Source organism: Cibotium barometz, chromosome 7 (assembly GCF_041138505.1).
Source record: "Cibotium barometz isolate CiBa-2024 chromosome 7, ASM4113850v1, whole genome shotgun sequence".
Lineage (NCBI taxonomy): Eukaryota > Viridiplantae > Streptophyta > Polypodiopsida > Cyatheales > Cibotiaceae > Cibotium > Cibotium barometz.
Window position 1 is genome coordinate 44,837,399 of NC_141052.1, and position 26,385 is coordinate 44,863,783.

Here is a 26,385-nt window from a genome sequence, read left to right on the forward strand (position 1 = left end):
TCAATGAGGCCAAAAAGAGTGGGTGATAGAGGGCAGCCCTGTTTCACCCTAATAGTGTTGGAATGCTTGTGCGATGTACTTCATGGAGCTCTCACCCGTTCGGTGATAGACTCATAGAGGGCGATGATGCTCCAAACCATGTCAGATCGGACTCCTATCTCTTGTAGATGCTATAGGAGGTGGCTGCAGCGTACAATATGAAACGCTTTGCAGAAATCCACAAAGTAGCAGTAAATCTTTTGATGTCATGCTATGCTTGGCATGGAGGGTGAAGATGTGGTCAAGGGTAGAGTAGCTCCTCGAAAGCGTGCCTGTCTTGAGGCATTGCATCCCTATCTCTTTGCAAATGAACTAGGCTCTGTCTGTAGCACCGATCCATGAGTTTAGCCAATGTGTGGCCAATCATGTTCAGCTTGTAATTATTAGGATCAAGTGGAAAGGCTGATTTTCAGCCACTAGATGGTTGATCTCATTGAAGTTAAGCTACATTTGCAAAAATCAGGATTGGTGGGCAACCTTGGTGAAGGGTGCTGGGCACCATATTGCTAGCTTGTAGCTGGGCTACTTGTGGGCAAGTATAGTTTTTGTAAGTTGTTTTCATGTTCAATCATTTTTGAAGAAACAGTGGTGGATAGCTGGGCCAAGCCACCCGTTTTATGAACTTGTAAAATTCTTACTTCCTTACGGCAATACATATCCTTCAAGCGAGAGAGGGGGGGGAGACCAACCCATCTTCTAGTCCCTAGTGCAGTATCATTTCTTTTCATTACTTCCACATTGTATAATCAATTGTTCTGGCTATGTATGTGGGATATGGCAATGATCAAAGGATGATAATCTTGTGATTTCAGTACTAAATTCTGTATAACCATGCATCTGTTTGTGACAGTGGTATCAGAGCTCTGGTTCTCTTACTTTTTATAAATCTTTTTATGATACTAGAGAAGACCGTGAAGGAGTCCTTATCCGTGAGAGAAGGTTGCGATTCTAAGGTAGTCCTCGTCTTATTGTCATACTCCGAAAGGAGGTACCAATGGTTTTGGTGGCAGTGAGTGTGTTGGTAAGACCTTGTGGTCCTCTTGTCCTTGTAGGGGCATTGTTGTACCCTTGTGGTCTATTTCGTATCATATTTAGACGCGAGTAGAGATTAGTCTTGGGCATACAGAATTGTGTTGAAGGCAAAACATTGTTTTGGATAGCTTTGACAATGTTTTTGAGTTGTGTTCCCTTGCTCCGCTGTGGGAAGGGCAACTCCAACAGCCATCATGAGCAATTCTCCACATCACAGTGAGGTTATGTTGCAACAACTACAGTCCGAAGTGGTTGAATTGAAGTCTATTTTGGCCATCCCAGAAATTCAGCATACTCTTGAGTCTCTGAAGAAGAGGCATAGAGAACCAACATTTCATGCCTCTCAAGAAGCCTCTTCAAGATCCCATACCTGCTCTTGCTTTCATGTCCATAAGTGTTCTCCTTCACATAGCCATAGTTCTTCTTCTCGTAAAAGCCATTCTCGCCATCATAAAGCCATGCTAAACCCAAAGCCCGTTCTCCTTCTCCCATTGAAAAGCCCTCAAAGAGATTGAAGACTTTCAAGGCTAGGGATTGGAAGGCTCTGGTTAATCCAAAGAAACTAGGGACAGAACGTGAGCCACAGCATAGAGAGGTGAAGGTCATGTCCGTAGAAGAGCTACCTGACGTTTGTCCGATGGTTGATGTGCGACATAAAGGCAAGGGCTTGGGTGAAGCATATATTGAATGGGGGGGCACAGGTTTGTGCGATTACACACGCTTGTGTCGAGCACTGTGGATTGCTTATGCAAGGAAATTTGGTTTTCGGATATGAATGGATAACCAAAAGGTGAAATGTTTGCAAGATCTGGAGGTGGAGGCCTTCAATGTCAAAACGATGGTTACCTGTCATGTCATGCCAGCCGGTATTGGAGCATTTCCTCTCATCCTCGGGAGGCCTTGGCTACGAAAAGTGGGAGCTATTCCAGATTGGCAGAAGGGGATCATTAGTTTTGTATTGATGGATTTGTATAGGAATAATTAATATTTTGAACGCAGCCCACTCTTATGCGGGTTTTCTATTGCCATGCATGCATGATAGTTTAACAAAGTATGGTTGATAATCTTCTTCTCCATGATGAGAAACCCCCATGCATGCAACATGCATGGTCAAAAACCCCATGCATGCGACATGTGTGGGCAGAAATCCCCATGCATGCGACATGCAAGGCCAGAAATCCCCATGCATGTGACATGCAAGCTTTTTCAGCTACATGCATGCATCATGCAATGCTTTATCTTTTCATGCACCTAAAAGTGTGCCATGCAAGTTTACTTTTCTTAAAAGTAAAGCATGCAAGCTCACTTTTCTCCAAAAGAGTCATGCAAGCTGGTTAAAAGGATGCAAAGTAAACTTTTCCTCCTCTTTTAGCTACACGAGTTGTTCTTTGAATTATAGCCGTTCTTGTTGTTCCAAAAGTCTAGCACGAACCTCTCCCTGCCACATCTTTTTATGAGCAATATCATCCACCCCTTCTCTTCTTGTAGGTGCCTCCTTCTAGGCTCTATAAATCCAGATTTTCAGCCTCATTTCAAGACACTTCTTGGCCTTTGTTTATTTCTCTATCTAATGCACTTATTATAGAGTATTTTTCCGGCCATACCATAGTGTTTTTACCTCTCCAAAACACTTAGAAGCTGGCTGAATTCTGATTTTCAGAATTGAAAGTCTTCATACAAGCTAGAAGAAGAAGAAGAAGAAGAAGAAGAAGAAGACTATTTCTAAAGATTGAAGCTATGGAAGACTCATCGTGACTCCGGTTGCTACAAGTTCTATGCGAGAGAACCCTTGGGAAGTGTTGGGCATTCTCCTAAGGTTGATTTTCAGCCACTAGATGGTTGATCTCATTGAAGTTAACCTACATTTGTAGAAATTGGGATTGCTGGGCAATTTTTGTTAAGGGTGCTTGCTGGGCACCATATTGCTAGCTTGTAGTTGGGCTACTTGTGGGCAAGTAAAGTTTTTGTAAGTTGTTTTCATGTCTTATCATTTTGGAAGAAACGGTGGTGTATGGTTGGGCCAAGCCACCCGTTTTACTTGTAAAATTCTTGCTCCCTTAAGGCAATACATATCCTTCAAGGGGGAAGGGGGGGGGGAAGGGTTTTAGGTAGCCCATCTTCTGGTCCCTAGTGCAGTATCATTTCTTTTCAGTACTTCCACATTGTATAATTAATTGTTATGGCTATGTATGTGGGATATGGTAGTGACCAAAGGATGATAATCTTGTGATTTCAGTACTAAATTCTTCATAACCGCGCACCTGTTTGTGACAGGTTCCTTGGAGATTGGCTTATATTCAAACAGCTCCCTCCCAATGGCTTAGGAGAGGGGCTTGACTGGGATCAGGGGCAGGGATAGACTCAGCCTCAACATCGACTTTGCCATTCCTCCAGAGTGGTTGAACCCGATCTTTGACCCTATTTCCCCCGCAGTGGCTGGGAGTGTTCACCAGGCGTAATATTCTCCTAGCAGTTCATGGTGTGGATGAGAGCTCCGCCTTGCTTACCTTTTTGATTAGACCTCATGGCAGATTAGTGAGATCGGAGTCCCCCTTGGAGGACTTCAAGGGATGCACGTTACAGAGGGTGAGGGTGATCGGATTCCGTGCATATGAGTGGCACATCGATCCACCATTGACCAAGGTGGCCAGGGAGAGACTGGCGCTTATGGCATAGTCACAAGGGACGGGGGACGGGGGACGGCCATAAGTAGGGAACGGGGACGGGGGAGGGAACGACACTCAAAAAATACTTTTTTTAAAATTTTTTTTCTACTCTACACTTATTCTACTTTGGAAGTACATCAAAATGAGCACAAATTTACACTAAAATGGTAAGCTTTTGAGTCATATTAACAAAATACGCCAATCAAAGAGTGAAGGTGTTCACGGTTGATTGTATTAATAATTAAGTAGATACAAAATGAGTCATGACTCAAGAGTCAGGACTAAGCCTTAAGGAGACAGAATACATGGACGGACTCAAATGAGTCAATGACAAAAAAGTGCTAAAGACTAGAGGCTAGAGGCTAGAGCTAAGTAGTAAGGCCCATGAATCATGATCCATGAATGATTATCCACGTGGAGTGCTCGCCTCACGGTCATGGGTAGCTTGTGCCAAAGAAGCATCAAGCTCATCCTCAGTCTCATGCTCACTGGCGTGCTGGCCTCCCTCACCTATAAATAGATCCTCAGTCTTTCAACTTCTCTATCATGCGATCCATGGCCTCGTAGACCTTGCCTATGCATGGTTGCATACCGTCTACAATTCTCAATAGGTGGACTATGGGCCTCACCATAGCATCTGTGGTCTTCACATGCTCCCACCAAGAGGCGTCATCCGCCCGTAGCCTACACTCTTGGCCAGTGTTTGTACAGGACTCTTGCATGGCGACAAACTCGTCGCTAAGGAAAAGCCCCCTCAAAGCATTGCTACAATCCTTCAACCGGCCCAACATGAGAAAGTTGTAGGCAAACCGGGTGTCGGAATATTTGAGGAGAGAGAGACAGGACCTCTTGTTGAACTCATGCCGAAGTCTTTGGTGGTTGAGGACAAAGGAGACCATGGTGTTGGCCTCCTCAATGAGCGGGCTGATCCATGGTAATGCCCCGATGTCCTTGAGGAGGTTGTTTAGGCAATGAGCCATATAAAAGGACACCGTGACATGTCCATACATACCTTGGAGAATAGCTCCCGCCGCCCTATTGGAAGGCTCCCCATCCGCAACAAAGCCCACTACATGCTCGGGGCCAACGATCTCCATGGTGGTAGCCCACTCCGCCGCAAGCACATCCGCGCTCTTCCTGGTGCCGGATGCATCATGAGATGAGATGAAGTACATCTCTCCGCGGGAATATGCAACCACGTCGTGAATACTCCTCTTGCGGGTGCCACTCTATCCATCCACAATGAGGGAGACTTCGTTTCTCTCCCATTGCCGCTTTGTGTTGTCGGCCGCTTGCTCTACAATGCGCTTCTCCTTCTCGAGCAATGTAATGCGCAAGCTCTCGGATGAGGGGGGTGTATAGGTTGAGCCATACTTTCCAATCTTCTTAACCATGACCTTGAAGTATTCCGACCTATTCAAGAAAGTAATTTACTAATGAGAAGGGGACTAGGATGATGAAAACATGAATGATAAATTAGCAATGATCGATTGCACTTACCTAGCCGCTTGAAAGGCAATGTGGTCGTGGAAGAAGAAGCGGGCCACTGCCATATCCACCTCCTCCTTCAACTTGGGGTTCCAATTCTCCCCAAGTGTAGATTGTCGTTGTGGGCCACGTAATGGTTGAGAGGCTGTGGAGATGGAGGGTGCCGACATCGTGGATGGAGTAACATTCCGACTTGATGGTGAAGGTGATGGTGTGTATGATGCCGATCCACCACATGACTCCGTTGTAGAGGCTTGAGTTCCTCTCACCATCGTCGCGGGATCCATGGCCACTCATGGTGTCCTTCTTGTCGCTTCGACCGTCTCGTAGACGCTCAGCTTGTTAAGAAGTTCCTGTCTCTTCTCGGGCGTGACATTCGTGCAAAACCTCACCTCATGCTCACTCTCATGCAAGAGGTGGGCTCGCACTTTGTCGGCGCCACCGGTTCGCCGGTACGGGCAAAGCGTGCATACCCATGGCCGAGAACCGCCTCTGTGAGCGGATGGGGTGTAGTTAACCTCCTCCCACCATGTCCATCCCGTTGTCCTTCTACAGGAAGCCCCGGCACGTGAGGAGGATGCCATGGTTGAAGATGGCTCGACTCTTGAGTCTTGAGGGGCGAGAGAGAGAGAGAGAGAGAGAGAGAGAGAGAGAGAGAGAGAGAGGCCTAGAGCCTCGAGGCTTGGAAGTTGGAAGACTCAAGAGGCTTGAGAGAGAGAGAGAGAGAGAGAGAGAGAGAGAGACTCGAGAGTCTAGATAGTAGGGCGGCGGCCCGCGGGCCTTGTGTGAGAGGCTTGGAACTTGGAAGTTGGAAGCTAGAAGAAGCTTGAAAGCTTGAAAGTTGTGTGTGCTTGTAGCCTTGTAGAGGCTTGTTAACCCTTTTTCCTTAATCCATAATTTCATAATGAGAATCATTGATCTCTCATCAGGGTAATCTACCCATCATTTGATTGAATGCCCAACTAGATTCTTGGTGATTTCGGTCAAGGGTTTAAGCGGTAGTCTATTCTTTGTATTAAGGACTGGAATTGGTCACGAAGTTTTTGCTTGATTCAGATCGAGAGGTGGACAACTAGTTTACTGACCGTCCCTCTCATAGTCATGGTCTAACCAAAATCATTCGGTTTAGTTCTAGCTTTAATTCCAAGCATTTTTTTCAGATAAACATCTACTGAGCTTCTAACCGAAGAAAATTTCAACTTTATGAATTTCATTCCTTCTTAACTATAATAGATTAAGAAATGGTTTTACATGATAGGCAAGCCTCAAGGGCAAGAGAGAGAGAGAGGGCCAAGCCTCAAGGCTCAAGGGCCAAGGCCAAGCCATAAACGGCCAAGCCAACAGCCATAAACGGTGAACGCAACGGCTAGAAACGACGTGTGCAACGGTAGAAAAACGGGCAAAAAATCACGCAACGGCTCCTTGTCGTCCCCCCACAGAGCCGTCCCCCACCGACGTCCCCGTTCTTGCAGGCGTCCCCGACCCCGTCCCCTGTGAGTGACGCTTCCTAGGGGACGTCCGTCTGTCCCGTGCTGTCCCTGTCGCCGGTCCGTCCCGTTTCGGCGTCCCTTTGTTCCAAGCACTCGTCCCTTCCGTCCCCTGTGACTATGGTTTATGGATTTGGGAGAGTCGTCCCATCACGTGTCTCCAGTGGGACCCGGAGGACTGGACTTGGTGTGATCTTGCAGATAGTGAGGAGACTCTGGGCACCCCATTTTTTGCATACACCGCACGGCTTGGCTGTAGGATCCAGATTCTTGAGGTTGAGGGCACTCCGGTAGCAGAGCAGGACACTGGCAATCTCAGGGCCTCTCACTCCGTTTTCTGTCAGACTTTTGCAAGAGGCTTTGTGATAGTTTTCGCCTTGGAAGATTACTCTCTTTTTGTGGTTGTTGGCTCATAGGAGTTTGGTAGTTGGCACGTGGTTGGTTGGCTGACCAGTAGCATGTCCGAGATGTGGCCATCCCCAAGAGTCTTATTGACGTTGTCTTTGGGATTGCTCGAAGGCTCAGTAGGTTTGGTGGTGGATTCTCCGCATCTTCACTATGGACAGGGTCGTTTCCCGTACTATTACATGGGGCTCTGTCACTTGGGCCACTGAGGCCGAGGTTGTCATGGCTTATGAGGAGGAAGGTGGGGGGCTAGCTTTTCAGGTCTCTCACCTTCGCATCTCGACAGTGCTAGTCCCAATCCCATCTACGGGTCACTGGACTCCTGGTTTGAGCGAGAGGTGAGAGATTTGTAGCAGCGAGAGCTCGATTCAACGAAGCCATCGAAGGCACTCACACCTCGCTTTTTTGCGGAGTCCATCAGGAGCATTTGGCTCGACATCATTCATACCGTCCGTGGCCAGTGGGGGAAGCTTTAGGGTGGTTCTGACCGTATGCGGAAGCGTTCCTGAGGCTCTGGCGACTTTGTCCTTTTCTCACAGATAGTGGAGGTGAGCCCACTTGGCACTACAGACCACCTGTGTGGTTATTCCCTCCCCCACCCCTTGTATGAGATACCTTTTCCTTATAGAGCAGCCAGCCGGAGGAGAAGTGCATCCTTACCCCCTTTTTGTTTTTTGATCCTCGCTCCATACATGGAGGCGAGTTTGTATCTGGCCTTTTGAGGCTGTTTTTCTGTTAACTAATAGAAAGATCTTGTTTCTGGGGGGGAAAAAGTATGACATTAGCGAGAGGTGCTGAATGAACTGTATATTCATGCATAGTTAGTCACTAGTTTTTTTATTTCATTTACTCTTTTGCATAGGCATGTATTAGTGCGATTGGGTCTCAAAGGCTGTATTTGCCCTCAAAGGATGAGAGTATTCTCTCTCTCTCTCTCTCTCTCTCTCTCTCTCTCTCTCTCTCCCCCCTCCCCCCCCCCCCCTTTATCCTCAAAAGATAAGATCTTTGGCCATTTTTGTAACCCTACTCTTTGACGTAGAGCAAGCTGGTCTCTCTGCTTTTTGTCTGATACCACAGCGTCAAAGTGTGCATTGTTCCAAGCATTTAATTTGATTGAGGGGTCAATTGGAATAAAGTCTACTGTCCTCAAATGAAGAGGATATGTATTTTAGCTGTCAGAAATGCATTTATGAAGTGCTTATGCACCACTCTGTTCCTGAATGCTGGTAAAAATAATCTCATATTTGAACTTAACTTTCAGGAATCACCACATGAGCTTGGAGCTTCTAATCAGGCTGTAAATGGTGGTGATCCTTCAGCCAGAGAGCTTTGGCGGGATATGGCATACAATACTGAAAAGAGGAAAGACCGCTGGCACACAGAGAATGAGAATGGGCACCGAGACCGCTGGTTGGAAGAGGAGCGAGATAGTGGCTTTGTCGGTGGTCGATTAGATCAGTGGAAAGAAGAAGAAAGGGAAGGAAAAGAGCTGTGGAAGGGAGATCGCTGGATGGGCAGTGCGCTGTTAAAAGAGCCAGGTGAAAGCAGACGTCTGCCACCATCTGAGCATCGTGACACCTCATTTGAGGCTCGTAGGGATATCAAGTGGAGTAATAAATGGGGCCCAGAAGACAAAGACTATGAGGCTCGTAGAGAGAAATGGATAGGACCCGAGAAAGAAGGAGATGGGCACCATGGAAAATATGCTTCTCCAATGAACACAAAATCGGAGAGTGCCCAAGACTATGATATTTCTCGTGAACGGGAAAATATTTGGCGGCCTCACTTTTTAAGCTCTCGTGGTCGAGGGGAAAGTCCGTCTTTTGGAGGTACTCCACCAAAACATGCTCCAGGTTTTGGAACAGGAAGAGGCCGCAATGATACATCCACTACTGGGTTTACTGCTGGTAAAGGTCGAGGTAGCTCTGCCAACAGTGGTTTTCGCAATGGGCACCTAAGTTCTACTCCAATGAGCTTTGCTCCTCTTGCAGAAAAGCAGGATAGTAGCGGGCTAATTTTACAGTATTCAAGGGCTAAGCTTTTGGATATCTATCGTCAAAGTAGTGCATTACCTTCATTTGCTAGATTCCCAGAGGGCTTTACAGAAGTTCACCAGCTAACAACAGCAGTGCTAGTGAAACCTTTGTCTCTTTCAATACCTGACAAGGAAGAAGAGGTACTGTCTCTATGTCAGATGCTTCTCTTGTTGATGAAAATGTGCATATTGTGTTTGGGGGGGAAGTGTCCACATGGTCAAGTTTAGTTTTTGATTTTGACTTCTGGAATATATGTAGGCTATCCTAGAAGGGATAGGGAAAGGAGACATTGTAACTGGTCGGAGTCGCGGACGAGGAAAGGGCCCTGGTAAAGATTTATGCTACTAAACATGACTGCAGGCTTTCATGGCTTGTCTTTGGATTTGCAGTGGTGTGACAAGTGTGCTTTGCAGGTTCAAATGAGTATTCTATGGAGCATGTAGAGGCTGAGGTGCCTGATGCAAACACTGCCAGTGAATATTTTGCTGAAGATGGGATTTATTTGAAACAAAAAGCTCATTTTGAGTCCCATGATGGTGCTGATGCAAGCACTTCAGAAAGGAATTCACAGGGTACCATGGAATCAGAAGGTAGTGATGATTCATATCTTAATTGATTTCCTCATGACTGCCTTGCTAGTGTTGGATTTTGAAGATGTTTTTCTGTATTCAGGAAAAGATTCAAGCGTGTGGAGGCCAAATAGGATTTTGGAGGCTGATGAGTCAAGCAGGCGAAAGGACTCGAGGAGTGATGGAAAGTGGAGACGGAGCAAGTCAGGAGATTTGAATGTTGAGAGCAGTCAAAAGCAGGATAGGGCCTCTTTCAAAGAAGATCATTCCTGGGGCCATAGCCGTTCTGAACGGAATGCATCTTCATACAGAGAGGAGAAAGGCTGGAATAGTGAGAAGGGGATTGAGGAACCAGAGATGGAGATTAAGCGGAGTAACATTGCTGCATGTGTATCAACTTTGAAGGGTGATCTCAGTCATGGGTCTGGACCTAGTAAATATGAGCAAGCAGTTCGTTTGTCCCATGGAAATAGCTCTCCTGTGAGTGTTGGAAGTGCTAATGCCTCCGGTGCTAGAGACGAGGATAAGAAGTGGTCGAACCACATGATTTCTCCAGAAGATCTCTCTCTTGTGTATGCCGATCCTCAAGGTGAGATCCAAGGGCCGTTTCTTGGAGTCGACATTATTGGTTGGTTTGAAGCGGGGTATTTTGGCATAGATTTGCCAGTTCGCCTTGCCAATGCTTCAGATAGCACCCCTTTTACTGCACTAGGGAATATGATGCCGCATCTGAAACCAAAGCCTCGAGTACCACCTGGTTTTCATGCCATTAGACAGCTTGAGGATGGCATGGAAAAAGTTAACGTGCAGGATCGTCTTGCAAGTCATGGTTTCACAACACTTGATTTTGGGCATGAACCTGGTGAGCATGGGGTTAAAGTTGATGCTGGTCTCAGCAGAAATCTTTCACTTCAGCATAAGATGTCTGGATATCCATCTGCGGACTCACAAGCTTTGGAAGGTTTGCAGCATAATTTGCCAAATCTTCTTGCTAGGGAGTGGTCAAACAGAGACATTGCTGGTATGGTGCAATCAAGTCAAATTTCAGAGAAATTATCTGCATTACCTAGGCTGGTTCATTCATCATCTTTCGAATCGAATGCAGAACCTTATGCCTTCCCACCGGAATCCTTTTCAAGCTCAGCCTGCACATCCTCAAAAGTCAGTGACAGGGTTGGAGATGCTAGTTTCTCGACCAGTTTAAACCTCTCACATGGAATGCTGGACTCATTTCAAGCTCACTTGCTGGAACAGCAGTCGAGGCAGCAGGTCATGCAACGGGTTGGTCATGATCCTTTGAACGTTACTTATCAATCTCAAATGACACAACTTCAACAACCAGTCATCACTCATCCAGGTCCAAAGCAAGATATCAATTTCAATGCCATGCAAGGAAAACCTGTGATGGGACAAATGCTTTATCCAGGTCTAACACAAGATATTAATTTGAGTGTGCTACAACACCAAGTTCCCACACCACAACCCTCATCACAGCTGCAGCCTGCTTATGGTCCGGTGTCACCATCTGGCCCAGTATTGGACCAGTTATTGAGGTTGCAGCTGCAACAGCAACAACTTCCACTCCCTGTTTTAGTTGAACAATGGCTCAGGCAGCAGCAGCAGCTTCAGTCCCTTTCTCATGCAGGTCTGCCTCAAAGCATTCTTTTAGATCAGCTCTTACTTAAGCAGGCACAGGATGCAGCAAAGGTGGAGTCTCAGGCCCAGCAGCAGCACCAACTTTTCGGAAGTTCTCCTTCGGAACATCTTGAATCCCTTGTTCACGCAGGAGCCTCCCATAGAAGTCTCGTTGATCAATTTTTACTCAGGCAGACACAGGTTGGTGCAAAGATTGAGTCTCAGGCACAGCAGCACCATCTTATGGGAAGTTCTCCTTTGGAACAGCGCCTCTCTCAGGATTTATCTTTAGAGATGTTAATACAAAAGCCAAAGGATGAACAGCAACAGACTTGTCAGGCAGCTAAGTATGAAAGTAGAGGTTTATCATCTGGAATGGAAGATGTGAATGAGGCTGTGCAAATGCATTTCCATGTTCCTGCCTTCTTCAATCACGAAGCAGTTAAACTGAAGGAACAGCAGCAACCCCTGGAACACCGACCAAGCTTTGCATCTGTACATCGGCAGCTTTTGGATCCTTCTGTAGATGCCCACTTACTGGACGAGTCTGAGCAGGGGAAACCTGAATTTCCTGATATGATCACCAATATATTGTTGCCTCTAGAAAAGAGTCCTTCCGCAGGAAAAGAGGTGCCTTTAACAAAGGCGATACCACAGTGCGAAGAGCAAACTTTGCGGTATGGGAGGCAAGACAGTGTAAGCCGGTACGAGTTGCCCTTGCCATTCTCACTGGACATTGAACAGTCTCATTTTCAACCCCCGAAACCAGAATCACTGGAACTGCAAGTTGAAAGTGGATCAAACTACACCTTTGTGCCATCAACAGCTGGTCTATCATTTGTTGAGGCTAGCTTGCCTGAGGAGTCTCTTCATCTGGAGCAGGAGAATGGAGTGGCCACCATTGACTCATATGAGAAAGAGTCATTTTTCTCAGTCCAGACATCAAGGGACCAACAAACGAGACAGGGTCTTCACATAGTAGATAAGTTATCAGCTGTTTCTGCTCCAACAGGGCATTCTGCAGCACTTACCCTTCCAGCTTCCAGTGAAAAGAGGGATTTAGGTCTGCCATCTGTTGAGCATAAGACACCCTCTTTGGAAACAGTTGTGGAGCCTGGATGGAAAGTAACACCATCTTCAAAACCAAAGTCGCTACTTGAAATACAAGAAGAGGCAAAGCTGGAGGTGGAACTGTCATGCAAACATGAAGAAGCAACCCATGGTGTGACTGTGGCGTCTTCTGCAGGAACAGTTGGCAGCGGTCCTTGGTTGATATCTGGCAACACGGTGGCTTCAAAGTCTTTCAAAGAAATCCAAGAAGAGACTTTGAGGAATGCAACAAAGATGGTGAATTCTGGTGCCTCACGTGACTCAAAAGTTTCCAGTAAGGAGAAGGATGACTCTACACATGCATCCGAAGTGACTGAGATGGTTGGCTCAAAACTGGTCAAAGCCAAGGATGGGCTGCCAGAAAGCTCTTCTAACAAGGCAAACGATGATAATGTTATCAAGCTGAGCTATCACGGTGGCAAACTTGCAGTTTCTGCATCTCTTTCATGTGAGGTTGATGATACTAACTTTTTGGAGCCTAAGGAGGTCAAGAAGAGCAAGAGGCGTAACTCTAAGGGCAAGGCAGCCACCAATAAAGCAGCACCTGTATCCACACCCAATTCTGTGTCAGTTGCTACAGCACCACTGAAATCTTCTGTCTCTGCGAAAATTCAGGAACCTGTCAAAGAAGCAGTACCTGCTCCACCTCCGGGTCCTTCTCTGGGAGACTTCTTTCTGACAAAGGATGATGTGCAGACTCCTCAGCCTTTACCTGCATGGTCTGTCAATCCACGGAAGCAACAATCAACTGCAGTATCGCTTAAGGAGATACAAGAAGCAGAGAAGAAATTAAAAGAAGTACACAAAAAGCTACTGCAGATAGCTTCCCAACAGCAGGCTCAAGTCCAGCCAATCCCAAAGGTTTCTGCTCCAGTAAACAGCAATAGTGCCAAGTCAGCTTGGCAGGCTTGTACAGTGCCGGGTTCAGTGTCCCCTTCATCCTCACAACCTGTTGTTACCCTCAGCAGCTCAAAAGCTAAGAACGCTCTCGATGATGATGAGGAACTTTTTTGGGATTACACTGATGTCCTTAAGATCAGTCGCAGCAAACCAAAGAAATCTTCTAAGATGGATAGGTAAATGCTTCTTTCATTTACAGGATTTGGTTATAATCTAATACATTTTATTTCTTATGCATGTTTGTGAGTCTTTTCTCCTGTTTTGTTTTTTCTGTTTTCAGTGAGCTCCATGTATCTGCCAGCATGCTTGACAACAGTGCTCCATTATCCAAGAAGAGTCAGGCTTTGAAGGCTGCATCTAAGAAGGAATCTGCAGAAGTCAACGATGAAGCTGGCCAGTCTGTGTCTGTGAACACCAGCACCCATGACTTTCCATCTTTTCCAGACTCTTCTGCATCCAAGAAATCCTCTGCCTTGGCCAACAGAAAAAAACAAAAGGCAGGCAAATCTGCTGAATCAGGTAGTTCATTTTTCATCTTAAGCTTGGAGAGGTGCAGTTTTGAGTGTCTAGCAATTACTGAATGGCTAATTCAGTTATGTGGTCATGAATTAATGTGGAGGTGGATTGTTGCCTCTTTTTTTCAGCATCATCGAATTCTGGGGTTGATAGCACGAACTCAGATTGTAAGGCATTCTATCAATGGTGCAAGGGGCAGATAAAGAAGTTTACAGGCAGTGATGGTATCCTTGGTACAGGTTTGCTGGAAGTAGTCAGGGTTGGCACATAGCTAAGTGTAAGAGTGGATGGTAGAGGTTAGGATAAGTGAATGCTGTCTTGTAGTTAAGTGCAGACTCCCTCAGCACATGCATGGAGGGGAGTACAACCAAGAGGGCAGCTGGTTGTCCTAGAGTTTTTTTTAAAAAAACATTTTCCATTGCACGATTGAAGGGTTTCCATCATACTTAAAACAGACTTTTAGAACAGTTCCCAAACAATAGGCCCCTCTCTCAGGTGGTGTGTTGTGTAAGGTTGGGGGAATCCTTGGTGCTCATACGTTTCTGCTTGTCCCTGATCTGAAGCACCCTGGTTCAGCTACTTGGCACTGACCAAAGCACAATATGGCCATTAGATACTTTCTCGCCCGGGTTGTATATGCAATGCATATTTTCTTGATTGATGCAAGAAAATAGGTCTGAACTGCCCCCTATTGTGTTCCTCTCATGCCCTAGGTGACATGGTTCCTTGACTTACTCTCTTGTAAGACTATTGTGCTATGAATGTGTAGAGGCAGCGGAAGACTTAGAACACACCAGACACAACACATGTATCTTAACCCTAATCTAATTTGTATTATTTACAGATTCTGTTAATAATGAATATTACAAAATAATCCTTATAAAAGAAGGCCCAAAATGTCAACTTCTACTTCCCAGCCGTTTGATAAACACCCTTCAAGTGTAAATGCTGGCGGAACTGTGATCTACACAGCCTTCTAGTGCCTCTGGTCCTCTTCTAGGACTCCAAGAATCTGGTAGATGAATTATAAGGAAACTCAACTAGCACTTAAATAGCGCTCTAGATGCCCAGTCGGCTGATTATAGAGCTGTCGGCCTGTTTTATGCTCCACGACTGCTCGAGTGCCAGCCGACTGCTTCTATGCCCTCCTGCCTTCACACGTGTGGCCTTTCTGCCACTTTTTGCTCTTCTTCTGCTGCCCAGAGGCCATTGCTTGCTGCCCTTAGGCTGGCTGCTTGCTGTACAACAGTTGAGGTGTAACACATCTCCATCCATGCAACATTATCCCTGCTTTGTGGGAACACAACCAGTCATTTGATCATAGAACACCATGGCTGCCCAGATATTGTCATCCTCGTCCTCCAGCTGTCTCAACGTGTTGTCATTAACTAAGATCGCAGCCCATTGCACTCTGTTTTTGAGGTTGTCCATCGTGTCGGCAAATGACCTAGTGGTGAAGAATCTCATGGAGCTTGGGATGAGGTGTATCTGTGGTGTCGATTGGGAGTTGGTTTGTTGCATGGGAACTGCATCATTGTAGGCTCTCCAAATGGTTGGAGGTGTGGACAAGCTGATCGGGAGCTGGTTTGTTGCATTGGAACTGCATCATTGTAGGCTCTTCAAATGGTTGGAGGTGTGGAGAAGCTGATTGGGAGCTGGTTTGTTGCATTGGAACTGCATCATTGTAGGCTCTTCAAATGGTTGGAGGTAGACAAGCTGATTGGGAGCTGTTTATTGCATTGGAATTGCATCATTGTAGGCTCTCCAAATGGTTGGAGGTGTGGACAAGCTGATTTTCTTCCCAAGACCGAATCCAAAAGCTGTTGGATTATGCTTTTCGAATCTTGCAGAGATGAGCTTGTAGGTTTCCATAGATAGATTGGAAGGAGATCAATCCACGTAGGCAGAGATGTTGGTCTTGATACTCTTCTTGATAGTGCAGAAGGTAATTCACTGTAGTCTCCAGAGTAAGATTGTGTTTCTCCTTTTGGTTTGAGGAGAAGGGGGTTGGAGGGTGGGGAAGGGGAGAAGCACGTTGCTGGCAGCTACAAATCTACTCTGATTTTCATGGAAATTTGTTTGCAATGTCTGTTGTAGATGTTTTTATCATGTTGAGAGAGAGAGAGAGAGAGAGAGAGAGAGAGAGATTTGGTTCCCTTGACTACGGTCCTTTTAGATATGACTCTCTTCGATTTTTGTGTTGCCCTTCCCACTAGTAAGGAAGCAGGAGACTATTTATCACACTACCTTGGGAAAGGAGCAGAAGCTGAAGCTTTTCAGGTGGAGTTCATACGGCAAAAGGACCTTTTACCTCGCGAGGTACTATCTCAACTATTTGCACCAAGTGGGGCAGTCGTAAAGGCTAATATTGAATCAAGCACACCAAGCATGGGCGTGAGAGCGGAAGGAACAGCCAGAAACTCGTTAACTCATATAGAGGGGAATGATGATGAAGGCTTCAATAGTGGCAGTAAAAGTGGCAAGACGAAAGGCAAGAAGGGCAAGAAGGTGGTGGACCCATCTTTATTGGGCTTCAGCGTGGCAAGCACGAGGATACTTATGGGAGAAATCCAGCATGTGGAGGACTGACGGAGGTGGCTTTTTTTGTAGAGTATGTAAATAACATTATGGGACTGGAAGCCTTAAAGCAAAGATTTAAGGTCTTCCCCTTCTGCAGAGCCAGCCAGGCAATTTTTGTTGAAAAGTTGAGAAAGTAGATTATTTTGTGCTAGAATCGCTTATAGTTTTCAATGTGGCGCGGTCTAGTTTTCTTTGTCTGCCCTCAGAAGGATTTAGCACAACTATTCATTTTTTGGGCGTTCTTGGAAGACTTAATTTCCCATCATTCATCTCATTCAGTGAGGAGATGTTGCTGCACTTCACATGCCATCTTGGAATAAGCTTTTCATGCACCTTCTAATGGGGATGGAGTAACCAGCAGGAATGCCTCTTGACCAAGGTAGCACATTTGAAATGAACAATCAATGCTTTTGTATTGGAATGGCCAACCTGGCCTTAAGAAGATCAAGCGAATCAGTTACGTAAAACATTCAGGTGGCTGCTCAGTTAATTTCAATTTGATGTTTTGGCTGACTATGCAGTGTAGATATAACCGTATGTCCTTTTTGCTTGGTTTTCCGGGCCCATTTAAGATGAAATCACTGATTGAAGGTCACACGTATGCTTGTACCTAATTCTGTGAGGCAGCTGCTTTTTTGTACAGTTTAAATATATAAGATAAGATGTCATGTTTTGAACCCTAGACATGCGTGTCAGCAGGCCTAGGGACCAGGGTGTAGGTATAGGTCCAAGGTGTTAACTCTTGGGCTAGAGCTGGACTAGCGTTTAACCTTTCCCTTACTTTTGCTTTATTTGCTTCAACTGTGTTGGCATGAGCTCTTGTCTGGCCACGAAAAGCATGTCCTCTTTTGTGAGATGAATCCATAGGCGGAAAGCATGTCTTCTTTTGTGAGATACGGTATGGATCCATGGGTGATGACTCCAAACTGAGCTTAGTTTTCAAAACCTCGATAATGCACAGTAGTGCACACATACAACACAACAGAGAGCAAGAGGCTGAGATCTGACAAGCAAGGGGCTGAGATTTCAGACAGCAATACAACAGAGAACATGAGGCTAGGTATCAGTGTTTTTTCCCAATTTCATGGTTGCTTATCCCGTAAATGAAATACGACTGATAGTCAGTGATAGTTCATATGGTTAGTATTAACACATTAGAATAGATCTTAGCTAAACCTAGCTAATGTATAGACCAAAATTGATGTACAATAAAATTTAATGTGGCATGCTGCCAAGTAGTCCTCAAGTATGTATGGTCCTTTAGGATTTATTGAAGGCTATATCCCTATGTTCTTAGATGTGCTATTTGTCTGGATGGCTGTGCGACAAACTCTTCACAGATGATGTATGTATTTTGATATATACAAGTGACATTTGTGTTCCCCAATTTTTAATATCCATATGAATGTCTAGCTATGTTCGTATATATGTCAATGTGATAGGATGTACTCTATTGTCACATGGCTTTTACAAAAAAAAAAGATTGAAATAATGTTCCACACTCCAAATTATGAACCAGGAGCCAACTACAGATGGTGATGAGTTTGACTTGGTCTTGTCAAGTTGAAGATCTAGCACCTTTAGCAAGGCACCTTTCCATAATGTTACTGTCAAGTCTGAATCATTTAGCACATTAGGGTAGGTTAAGAAGACCTTGAGGTACACCCAGCCATCATAAGCAAGACAGTCAATCAAATGCATTTATACTAGTCTCTCCTTGTGGTGGCCTTAAGTGTAAAAGGCAACTTAAATTTTTTTGGTAATGGCCAAGCTCAGCATGAGTGTACTTTAACAGTGGCAAGCCAGATGATAGGCATCACATCGATTGACCCATAACTAGTAAAGCCACTCGCCATTAAAACATAGGTTGATGATATCACATAGGTGCACATGGTTAACATGCATGATAGGCATCACATCAATTGACCCATCACTAGTAAAGCCGCTCGCCATAAAACATAGGTTGATGATATCACATAGGTGCACATGGTTAACATGCATAGAATGATGCATTGCAATTTAGAGCATCCAATGATTGATAGCTATTGTCCTAGGGTACTCTACCAGAGTCTTGTTTTGCCTCTTAATAGTCTTGAGCATTTCTAGGAGTGGTTCAGGTTTGTCTTGTAGTTTTTTTGCATGAGTCTCCATTTTAGGTGCATATATTCTTTGAGGTTCATGAATAGACTAAGAAAAGGCTTAAATCGATGTGTTGGCTCATGTAGGGGTTTTGGCTCACATAATGGTTTGTATAGTTGTGCTTGACATTGTTTAGATTTTTCTAATGTTGGATTTCGGTACTCTTGGGTGGAACTAGATTTTCAGTTGTCACTCAAGGAAGAAGACCAAAATGTGTCTTTACTTGGATCCTTCTTGGATTGTGACTCCATCTTCGCCTTTGCCCATTTGTTTTGCTTTGGGCAATGTTCTTAGAAGTCCTTTTTTGTTGTTATTGTAGAAGCTTCTACTACCTTTCCCTTGGCAGGATTTTGTTTAGCCTTGGCTTCTTTGGACATTGAGACGTGTGTTTTAAAGGCTCACTTAGTAAAAACCCATATAGCACGTGTATGCATGTGTGCGTGCATGCATGCATGTATTTAAATTCTTCTTATATACTAGTTTTTACACCTTTTTAAATGTTTACCCCCTCTTGTAAGTACACATCCTTGAATTTTGATTTTAAAACTCTTTTATACATTTACATAAATTTATTATATTAAATAACTATCTAAGTCCCTCCAAATACCAAGGTGTAATGTTACACACATATATGGACCTTGACAATCCAAGCATTATTATGTTGGTCCTTACACGGGGTTTTTAGTATGCCTTTTCCTTGGATGGGCAATAACTTGACAGGTCGAAGATTGATAGTCTTGATATTCTTTTAGCAAGTCAACATAGAACTACTCTACTTGTCCATGACATGGATCCACTTCTAGGAAAATAGAGAAAATATGGACTTGCAAGAAAATACATTATTCAATCCAAATAACTTATCAAAAATCACAAGTTCAACATATGAATAAATAACATGCAAAATACTTAGCTCGTGAAAATGACACAACGAAGGGTGCAATCTTCTCCCCTCATGTGTGGCCTCTCCCCACACGAGTATTTACGTAATTTTATTCCAAGAATAGGCCATAGTCTCCAAAATACAAAAAGGTTCTTTTTTCTTGCATGGCACTCTTTTGTGCCCAAAATAGAGCATCAATAAATTGAGGTTAGGGTTACAGCATATAATGCTTTACAAAAGTATTATAGTTTGATTGTTCAAGTCTAAGCTTCCAAATTAATTCAAAATGTGTATATGTTAGCATAAATATATACAAAGCGTGTTTCCAAAAATGTGTACCAACAAATAATATAGTACACATCGTTCTTCATCTTCTAAATCCTCTTCATCTATAAAATAACCAACAATAAATTGGTAAACAAATATTTCATAAGTATACAAATCATCCTCATACACATATTTGCTAGGCGTAAGTAACCCAGGTATCACCTTGCCATACAAACCAATTGTAATAAACATTGGAGGTCTCAAACGTATGTCAATGTTCCCCAAATGTATTAATATTTATAGTGGTATCATTCATGATATTAACATGATTGGGAATGATGCAAAGATACTCTAAAGCGTTTTTGGATTATCTAAGAGGGTAGAATAATTTTTTTTAAGAGCTTAAAATACATTCTCATAACATTCTCTCTTGCTTAAGTTTGCAATTACCCTCAATTACGGGTTTGTTGAAAAGAACGGACGATCTTAGGGAAGGTACGAAAATATTTCTCAAGCACCCATCTTGCATCTTCACAAGGATGATTTTAAAAAGTCACTAAGTATTTGATATATTAATTTTCAGTTTAAGTGAATGCAAACTGTTGGTCAATGATAGTATCTGAAATTGTTAGTCATGAACTCTATGGTAAAGTGGGACGCCCATGCGATTATTGCTTTCACATAGGAATGTGGGTGATCCCATTATTTTAATTCCACATGTGAAGTATGTAGATCGGGTCATAATTTGTGTATGGGAGGCACCTTTTATTTATATCATTTTTTAGGATTAATATGTTTAATCAGCTATGATATAGTCAGGATAAATGTGTTTAATTGGCTGTGTGCGTTGACTAATATTATTTTGGTGTAGGTGATGATTGAGTGGCGGACTATGTGTTAGTCTCACGGGTGGTACACATGTTGAACCACAATGAGATATCTTGGAAGACATGTGATCACATTTTAGTTTTCATATTTGGCATTTATATTTTTGGAATGCCTTAGCCTCAAACCTTTGTACATACCAATTGATATTTTATGCTTTTGGTAGGCCCAAGACTCTAAAATTGGGCTTGATATATTTTTGGAAGGAGCTTGTATGCTTAAAGAATCAAAAAGCTATTAGCCTTTATTTTTGGATGACCTTTTTGTAAAAAGCAAGCATAAATATATTTAAATATAGATGAGCGGTACGATGGGCCACACTCACCCAAGGAAGATTGAACCCAATCTTGTGTCGACAATGACCCTTTCTCTATTTTCAAGCTTTCATGCTTTATGTTATTGTCTACGTAAGGTTTTGGTGTTCAATTTGTGCAATGTCTATGTTCTATCAATTTTTGTATTTGAGTTTGAGTAATTCTTCTCCAAGAGTCATAAATATCTTGACAGTGGTATCAGAGCTTGGTGACCATTCAAGGAGAAGAATTCTTGGAGAAAGAAAAAAATTCAAGGCAAACACTTATTTTAAGCTTTTTGGAGCAAGGAGGGTTACTCACATTATTTTTAGAGAACTATAAAGTTTTATCAAATCAAAAGTAAGTTTTACGTGAAAAAGAAAGGCATGTAGCAAAGGTACAAGGGCTTTGGACAAAGAGAGGGATTTATTTAAAAATCCAAAGGGCAAAGGAGGCAAAAGCAAAGAGACCTTTGGGTAAAAGATTCATTGGTTTATGGAAAATTTATGGGCCATTGGATCAAGATTTGGATCAAGGGATGAGGTTTTAAGCCACCTTTATCACTCTTTTTGAATTGAAACCACTCTTCTTCTTCCCAAAACCACCTTCATGAATCTTAATCCTCTCCATAATCCATCACTATGGATGGAATCAGCACATTGAGGAGATTAAGGGCCTAATCTCAGAATTGCTAAAAGCACTATGTCTGCTCAAATTGCATTATGGAGGGCTCACATAAATCTTGCAAATTGTCGCTTTTTGAAATGGCCTCATGGGCGAGACTACACCGATGGGTTTGGCCACAAGCTTAAGCTTAAGCAAAGCTGAACAAGCCTATCATATAGCGTCTATAGCTACTAAGGCTATATGCTATATTAAATAGCTTCTCTATTAAACTTTATCATAAAGCTTTCCACCATTAAATCTTTTAAAAATCAAGCTTTAAAGCCCTTATCTCTTCAAGTGAAATTAAGGCTACAAATACCCTCTTTTTTTTTTGTTGAAAATTTTAGAGCCCACACAAATAAACAAAGAGTTCCAAAAATTTAAATTTTTCTTTATGAAACATGGAGATAGAGGGAGTTTTCATGCCATAAATTTTTCCTCGTTCTCGACTATTTTATTTCTAAAATTTGGGTCCAAAACAAGTATTTGGGGCTACCACTTGCATACATCAAAGTTTGCCATCTGGACGAACCACTTGAAGGGGCTTCTTCATTCCTCCAAGCTCGAAAAGCCACTTACACATTTATTTGACACTTGGAGGTTGATTCTCGCTTGCTCAAGAATTGGTTCAACAATCGACTTCTAACAAATTGAAGCAAGGCCGTAAGTATTATTTCGCACATATATTGTTTGCTTTGCTCATCTTAAATACTATAAATTTTTACAATTTTATTTTGTATTCTCAATTCCAAATCATGAATACTTCCCAACCCCCAACAATTATAGAACAACTTCAATTTATTTAAGCTCAACCTAACCAAGAAAGAGCTAAAATAATTGAATTGGAACAAATAGTCAATAGCAAGAAATGTGAACGAAGAGCTAACCCCCAACTTGACATCCGCCGATGTACCATCCAAGAGACTTTTCGTTTTAGCAAGAAGAACGAAAAGGCAAGAAGATTAGTCGTAAAGTATTCACCTTTCAATATTGTATTGTCATGGCTTAGTCAACTTGATGATTAGTTTTCTGGGGAAGAATTTTCTTAGAAAGACAGTCAGCTGCCAACCATTTGGTTGAAAGTGTATCTCAATGGTGGAACACCATCAAGCAGGGACGAGATAGACCAAGAAATTGGAAGCAATTTTAAAAGCTCATCAAACAAAATTTCCTCCCACCTCAATACACACCTCAATACAAAGTTAGGGTGCATCAATAGTGGCATATGCTATGCCAACTTGATAAAGAAATTGTGCAAATGTACGTGGATAAATTTTGGTAAACACTTATCCAACTTCAAGCCATCAAGAGAGTGGGATCGCTCATGGCTCTCATTCTTTCCTCCAATTCTTAATTCCTATCAATGAGTTTGATAACTTCCTATGGAGTTACACCCACATGCAATAATCCCTGTAAAAGCTCCTCTTCTTGCCCTAGGCTGACTATTGAATTTGTTTAATGTGCAACCATCTTGTGACTATAAAGCAAAATTGTAAAATATTTTTCAAAGAAAAGAAACTCCTGACTGTATCACAAAAATAAAAAAATATTATTATTCACTCAAGCACTGCAACATCTGCTTAAGTGCAGGCTGCCCAATCTATGCTCTCATACCAACTCTAATGTACCCCATATTCTGTTCCATTTAATTAATCATAAAAATTCACAATATTTCTCAAATATTCAGATATCACAACACTTGACAAGATCTAACAGATTACTTCACACTTCATGAGAAAGAAGAGATTTATCAAATATCTATAATCGTTTCTAAGTCTGATCAATCCAAAAATAATAATAATCACTAATATAATTATGCAAATCTAGAGAGATAATTAGCAATAGAAAATCCAACCAATCTAGGGTATTCTTCAATGCCCATTCACCCAACCTCTACATTGGACGTCTTGCAGCTATCCCATGTATTCCTCCTTCTCAATCTCGTCCTCTTTGGGTTCTACCACATGGCTCCCAGCAGAGGGCTTCAACCTTGTTCTCTATTCGGTGAGTAAATAGTACCAGCTAGCCCAAATCTCAAAAAAGACTCTAAGAAAAATCTCTCTCTCTCTCTCTCTCTCTCTCTCTCTCTCTCTCCCCTATATAGAATCACATCAAGGCTCTAAAAAGATAGCCCCAAAATAGCCCACAAAATTAGTTAGATTGCCATGCACGAAAAAGATAACACATTCTTTAACCAAAATAGAAAAGTGAAAAGTGGTGTCGGATTCGTTTTTATTTATATAAACACTGAAAAGTGGTGTCGGATTCGTTTCACAAATATCTGCCAAAATGTGAGGAATCTCCAAATGGTCCGAACACGGAATTTGTTCCTCTTATTATGATCTATCTTTCTTTAGTTCTTGTCTCTAATAAATAAAGTTACCTACCCCTCATACGAAGCCATTGCTAAAAATTAAGGATCAATTTGGTGTTTGGGCCCTATTTCAAGTGCCAGTTGTGCGGCTATGTTTACTATGTAAACCCCCTTATGAGTTTCCTTCAGTCTAAACTACCCATTGTGACCCTCTTATACATTATTTAACATGGTTAGGTATGGTATAGAAATCACTTATAAATGACAGCACAAAATAGGTATAAAATCCCAAAATTGACCAAAATTAATCTTTTATGCCCTCCAAGTATTTCCCACTTAAAAAACATTAAATACAAATGCTAAAAATCAGTAAGTCAATTGGACTCAAAAAAACCTACATATGACTACATTATAATGTTTCCAAAGACCCTTTTTTGTCATAGGAGGCTAGTAAAAGAATCCTAGAGAGGAACTTTTCAACAAGGAAAGGATCATTGGAGACATAATGATGGTCAATCCATGCAAAATCAACATGATGATGGCCAAAAAATTGGTCAAAACTCTCAAACCATAGCTTAAATTGACAAGCACTTTAAAAAACCCCCTTCCCCAAAAAAATCTATTTTTATGCTCTATTTAATTGTGAATTTATTTTTGTATGATTTTAAATTTCTTCTATGAAACTTTAGCTAGCAAAAGGGTCTTTGAAGAGACATGACAAAGCAAAAATGATATGCTTTCATACCAAACGTGTCTCATGATCCTTTCATTTCTAAGTTCTCTAACTACTTTATAGATGACCTACCTCGTGGTTTACCTAAATCTCATCCAAAAGATCATAAAATTGAGATGATCCCTAGAATCTCTTTACAATATAAAGCTCCTTATTGAATTAACATGCTTGAGGAGAAGGAGATTCACAGACAAGTAGAAGAATTATTAGAGAAAGGATTGATTAAACCCAACAGTTCTCCATTTGGTGCTCTAGTTCTTCTTGTTAAAAAGAAGAATGGGACATATCGAATGTGTATCGATTATCATGCTTTAAACAAGATTATTGTCAAGAACCGATGTCTGATACCACAAGTGGATGACTTGTTATAGACAAACTCAATGGAGCACAAGTTTTTAGCAAAATTAACCTCAAGTCGGTTACCATCAGTTAATGGATGAAGGGGACATTTTCAAGATTGCTTTTAGAATCCAAACCGATCACTATGAGTTTTTAATTATGCCATTTGGTTTTACTAATGCCCCATCTACGTTCAACAAAATGATGAATAAAATATTCTTGAAACGTCAAAATTTTGTTGTAGTGGTTCTTGATGATATCTTAGTTTTCAGTAAGAATTGTCAAGAGCATGAACAACATTTTAAAAAAATGTTCTCCTCTTTAAGAGAATTAGCTCTCTGTCAAATCTGATAAGAGAAAATTCTTTAAGATGAAATTGAATACTTAGGACATATTATATCTGTTTGTTGATGGTATTTGAGTAGACCCCAAAAAGATCGAAAGCATTGCTAACTGGCCCAAACTGCATGATATTCATGAACTTCAATCTTTTCTTGGCTTGTGTAGCTATAGGAAGTTTGTTAGATATATTGCACATCCTTTAAAGGAAATCCTTAAGAAATCTAGACACTTTGATTGGACTAGTAGACATGACTACTCCTTTTCTGAGCTTAAGAAAGCTTTGACTTATGCACTAGTTCTTACACTACCAGATTTTCAACACGGCCATTATTTGTGATAATTATTGATGCAAGTGGACAAGGTTTTGGTGTTATTCTCATGCAAGATGGACATCCCATTGCCTATGAAAGTCATAAGCTGAAACCAGCAGAAAGAATTTATAGTACATATATGACAAGGAATTAGTTGTTGTTTATGCCTTTAAACTTTGGAAACATTACTTAATGGGATCTGAATTTTTAATCAAGATTAACCAATAGAGTATTCATCATTTGTTGAACCAACCCTTAATTTCTAATCGTCATATCAAATGGACTTCATTTATCCAGAGTTTCCAGACCATGATCCAATATCAACCAGAGAAAAAAAAGATTGTGGCAGATTCTTTAAGTAGACGTCCTAGTGTCCACAACATCTATGCGATTGAGTGAACCTTTGAGTCATATGAGAGTCTCCTATGAGAATGACCCTAGTTTCTCTGAGGTTTGAATTAAGCTTAGAGACACTAATTGGAACCCTATTGGTGATTATTCATGCCATGATGATGACCTTTTCTACTATAAGAGGTTGTGTATTACATAACTTTTTTGACAATTTATATTGGAGGAAATGCATCAACCACCATACATGGGTCATCAACGTGTTTCTACGAGAATTATTTTAGCCTTATCTTAAACAAGATGTAGCAAAACTTGTGGCTAAATGTTCTATTTGTTAGAGAATTAAAAGCTATAAAGGTAAGACCCAAGGACTTCTCACACCTCTACCAATCCCTAATGATACTT

At 42.2% G+C, this 26,385-nt stretch overlaps 1 protein-coding gene across 2 annotated transcripts in view; it reads left to right on the plus strand.

The window, feature by feature from the left end:
• The window catches only part of LOC147637062 (uncharacterized), a 26,897-nt gene extending 9,836 nt beyond the window's left edge, over window positions 1-17,061 (plus strand). Inside the window, exons 3-10 of one of the 2 annotated variants that reach the window (XM_086800678.1) lie at window positions 8,379-9,293; window positions 9,412-9,481; window positions 9,567-9,743; window positions 9,826-10,837; window positions 10,868-13,543; window positions 13,648-13,886; window positions 14,012-14,107; window positions 16,060-17,061. In XM_086800678.1, the coding sequence (XP_086656804.1) occupies window positions 8,379-9,293; window positions 9,412-9,481; window positions 9,567-9,743; window positions 9,826-10,837; window positions 10,868-13,543; window positions 13,648-13,886; window positions 14,012-14,107; window positions 16,060-16,472 (5,598 nt within the window). In that variant the 3' untranslated portion in view covers window positions 16,473-17,061. Of the gene's footprint in view, window positions 1-8,378; window positions 9,294-9,411; window positions 9,482-9,566; window positions 9,744-9,825; window positions 13,544-13,647; window positions 13,887-14,011; window positions 14,108-16,059 lie in introns of both variants that reach the window. The other variant, XM_086800677.1, reaches the window with a different exon arrangement.
• Window positions 17,062-26,385: the final 9,324 nt, after the last annotated feature.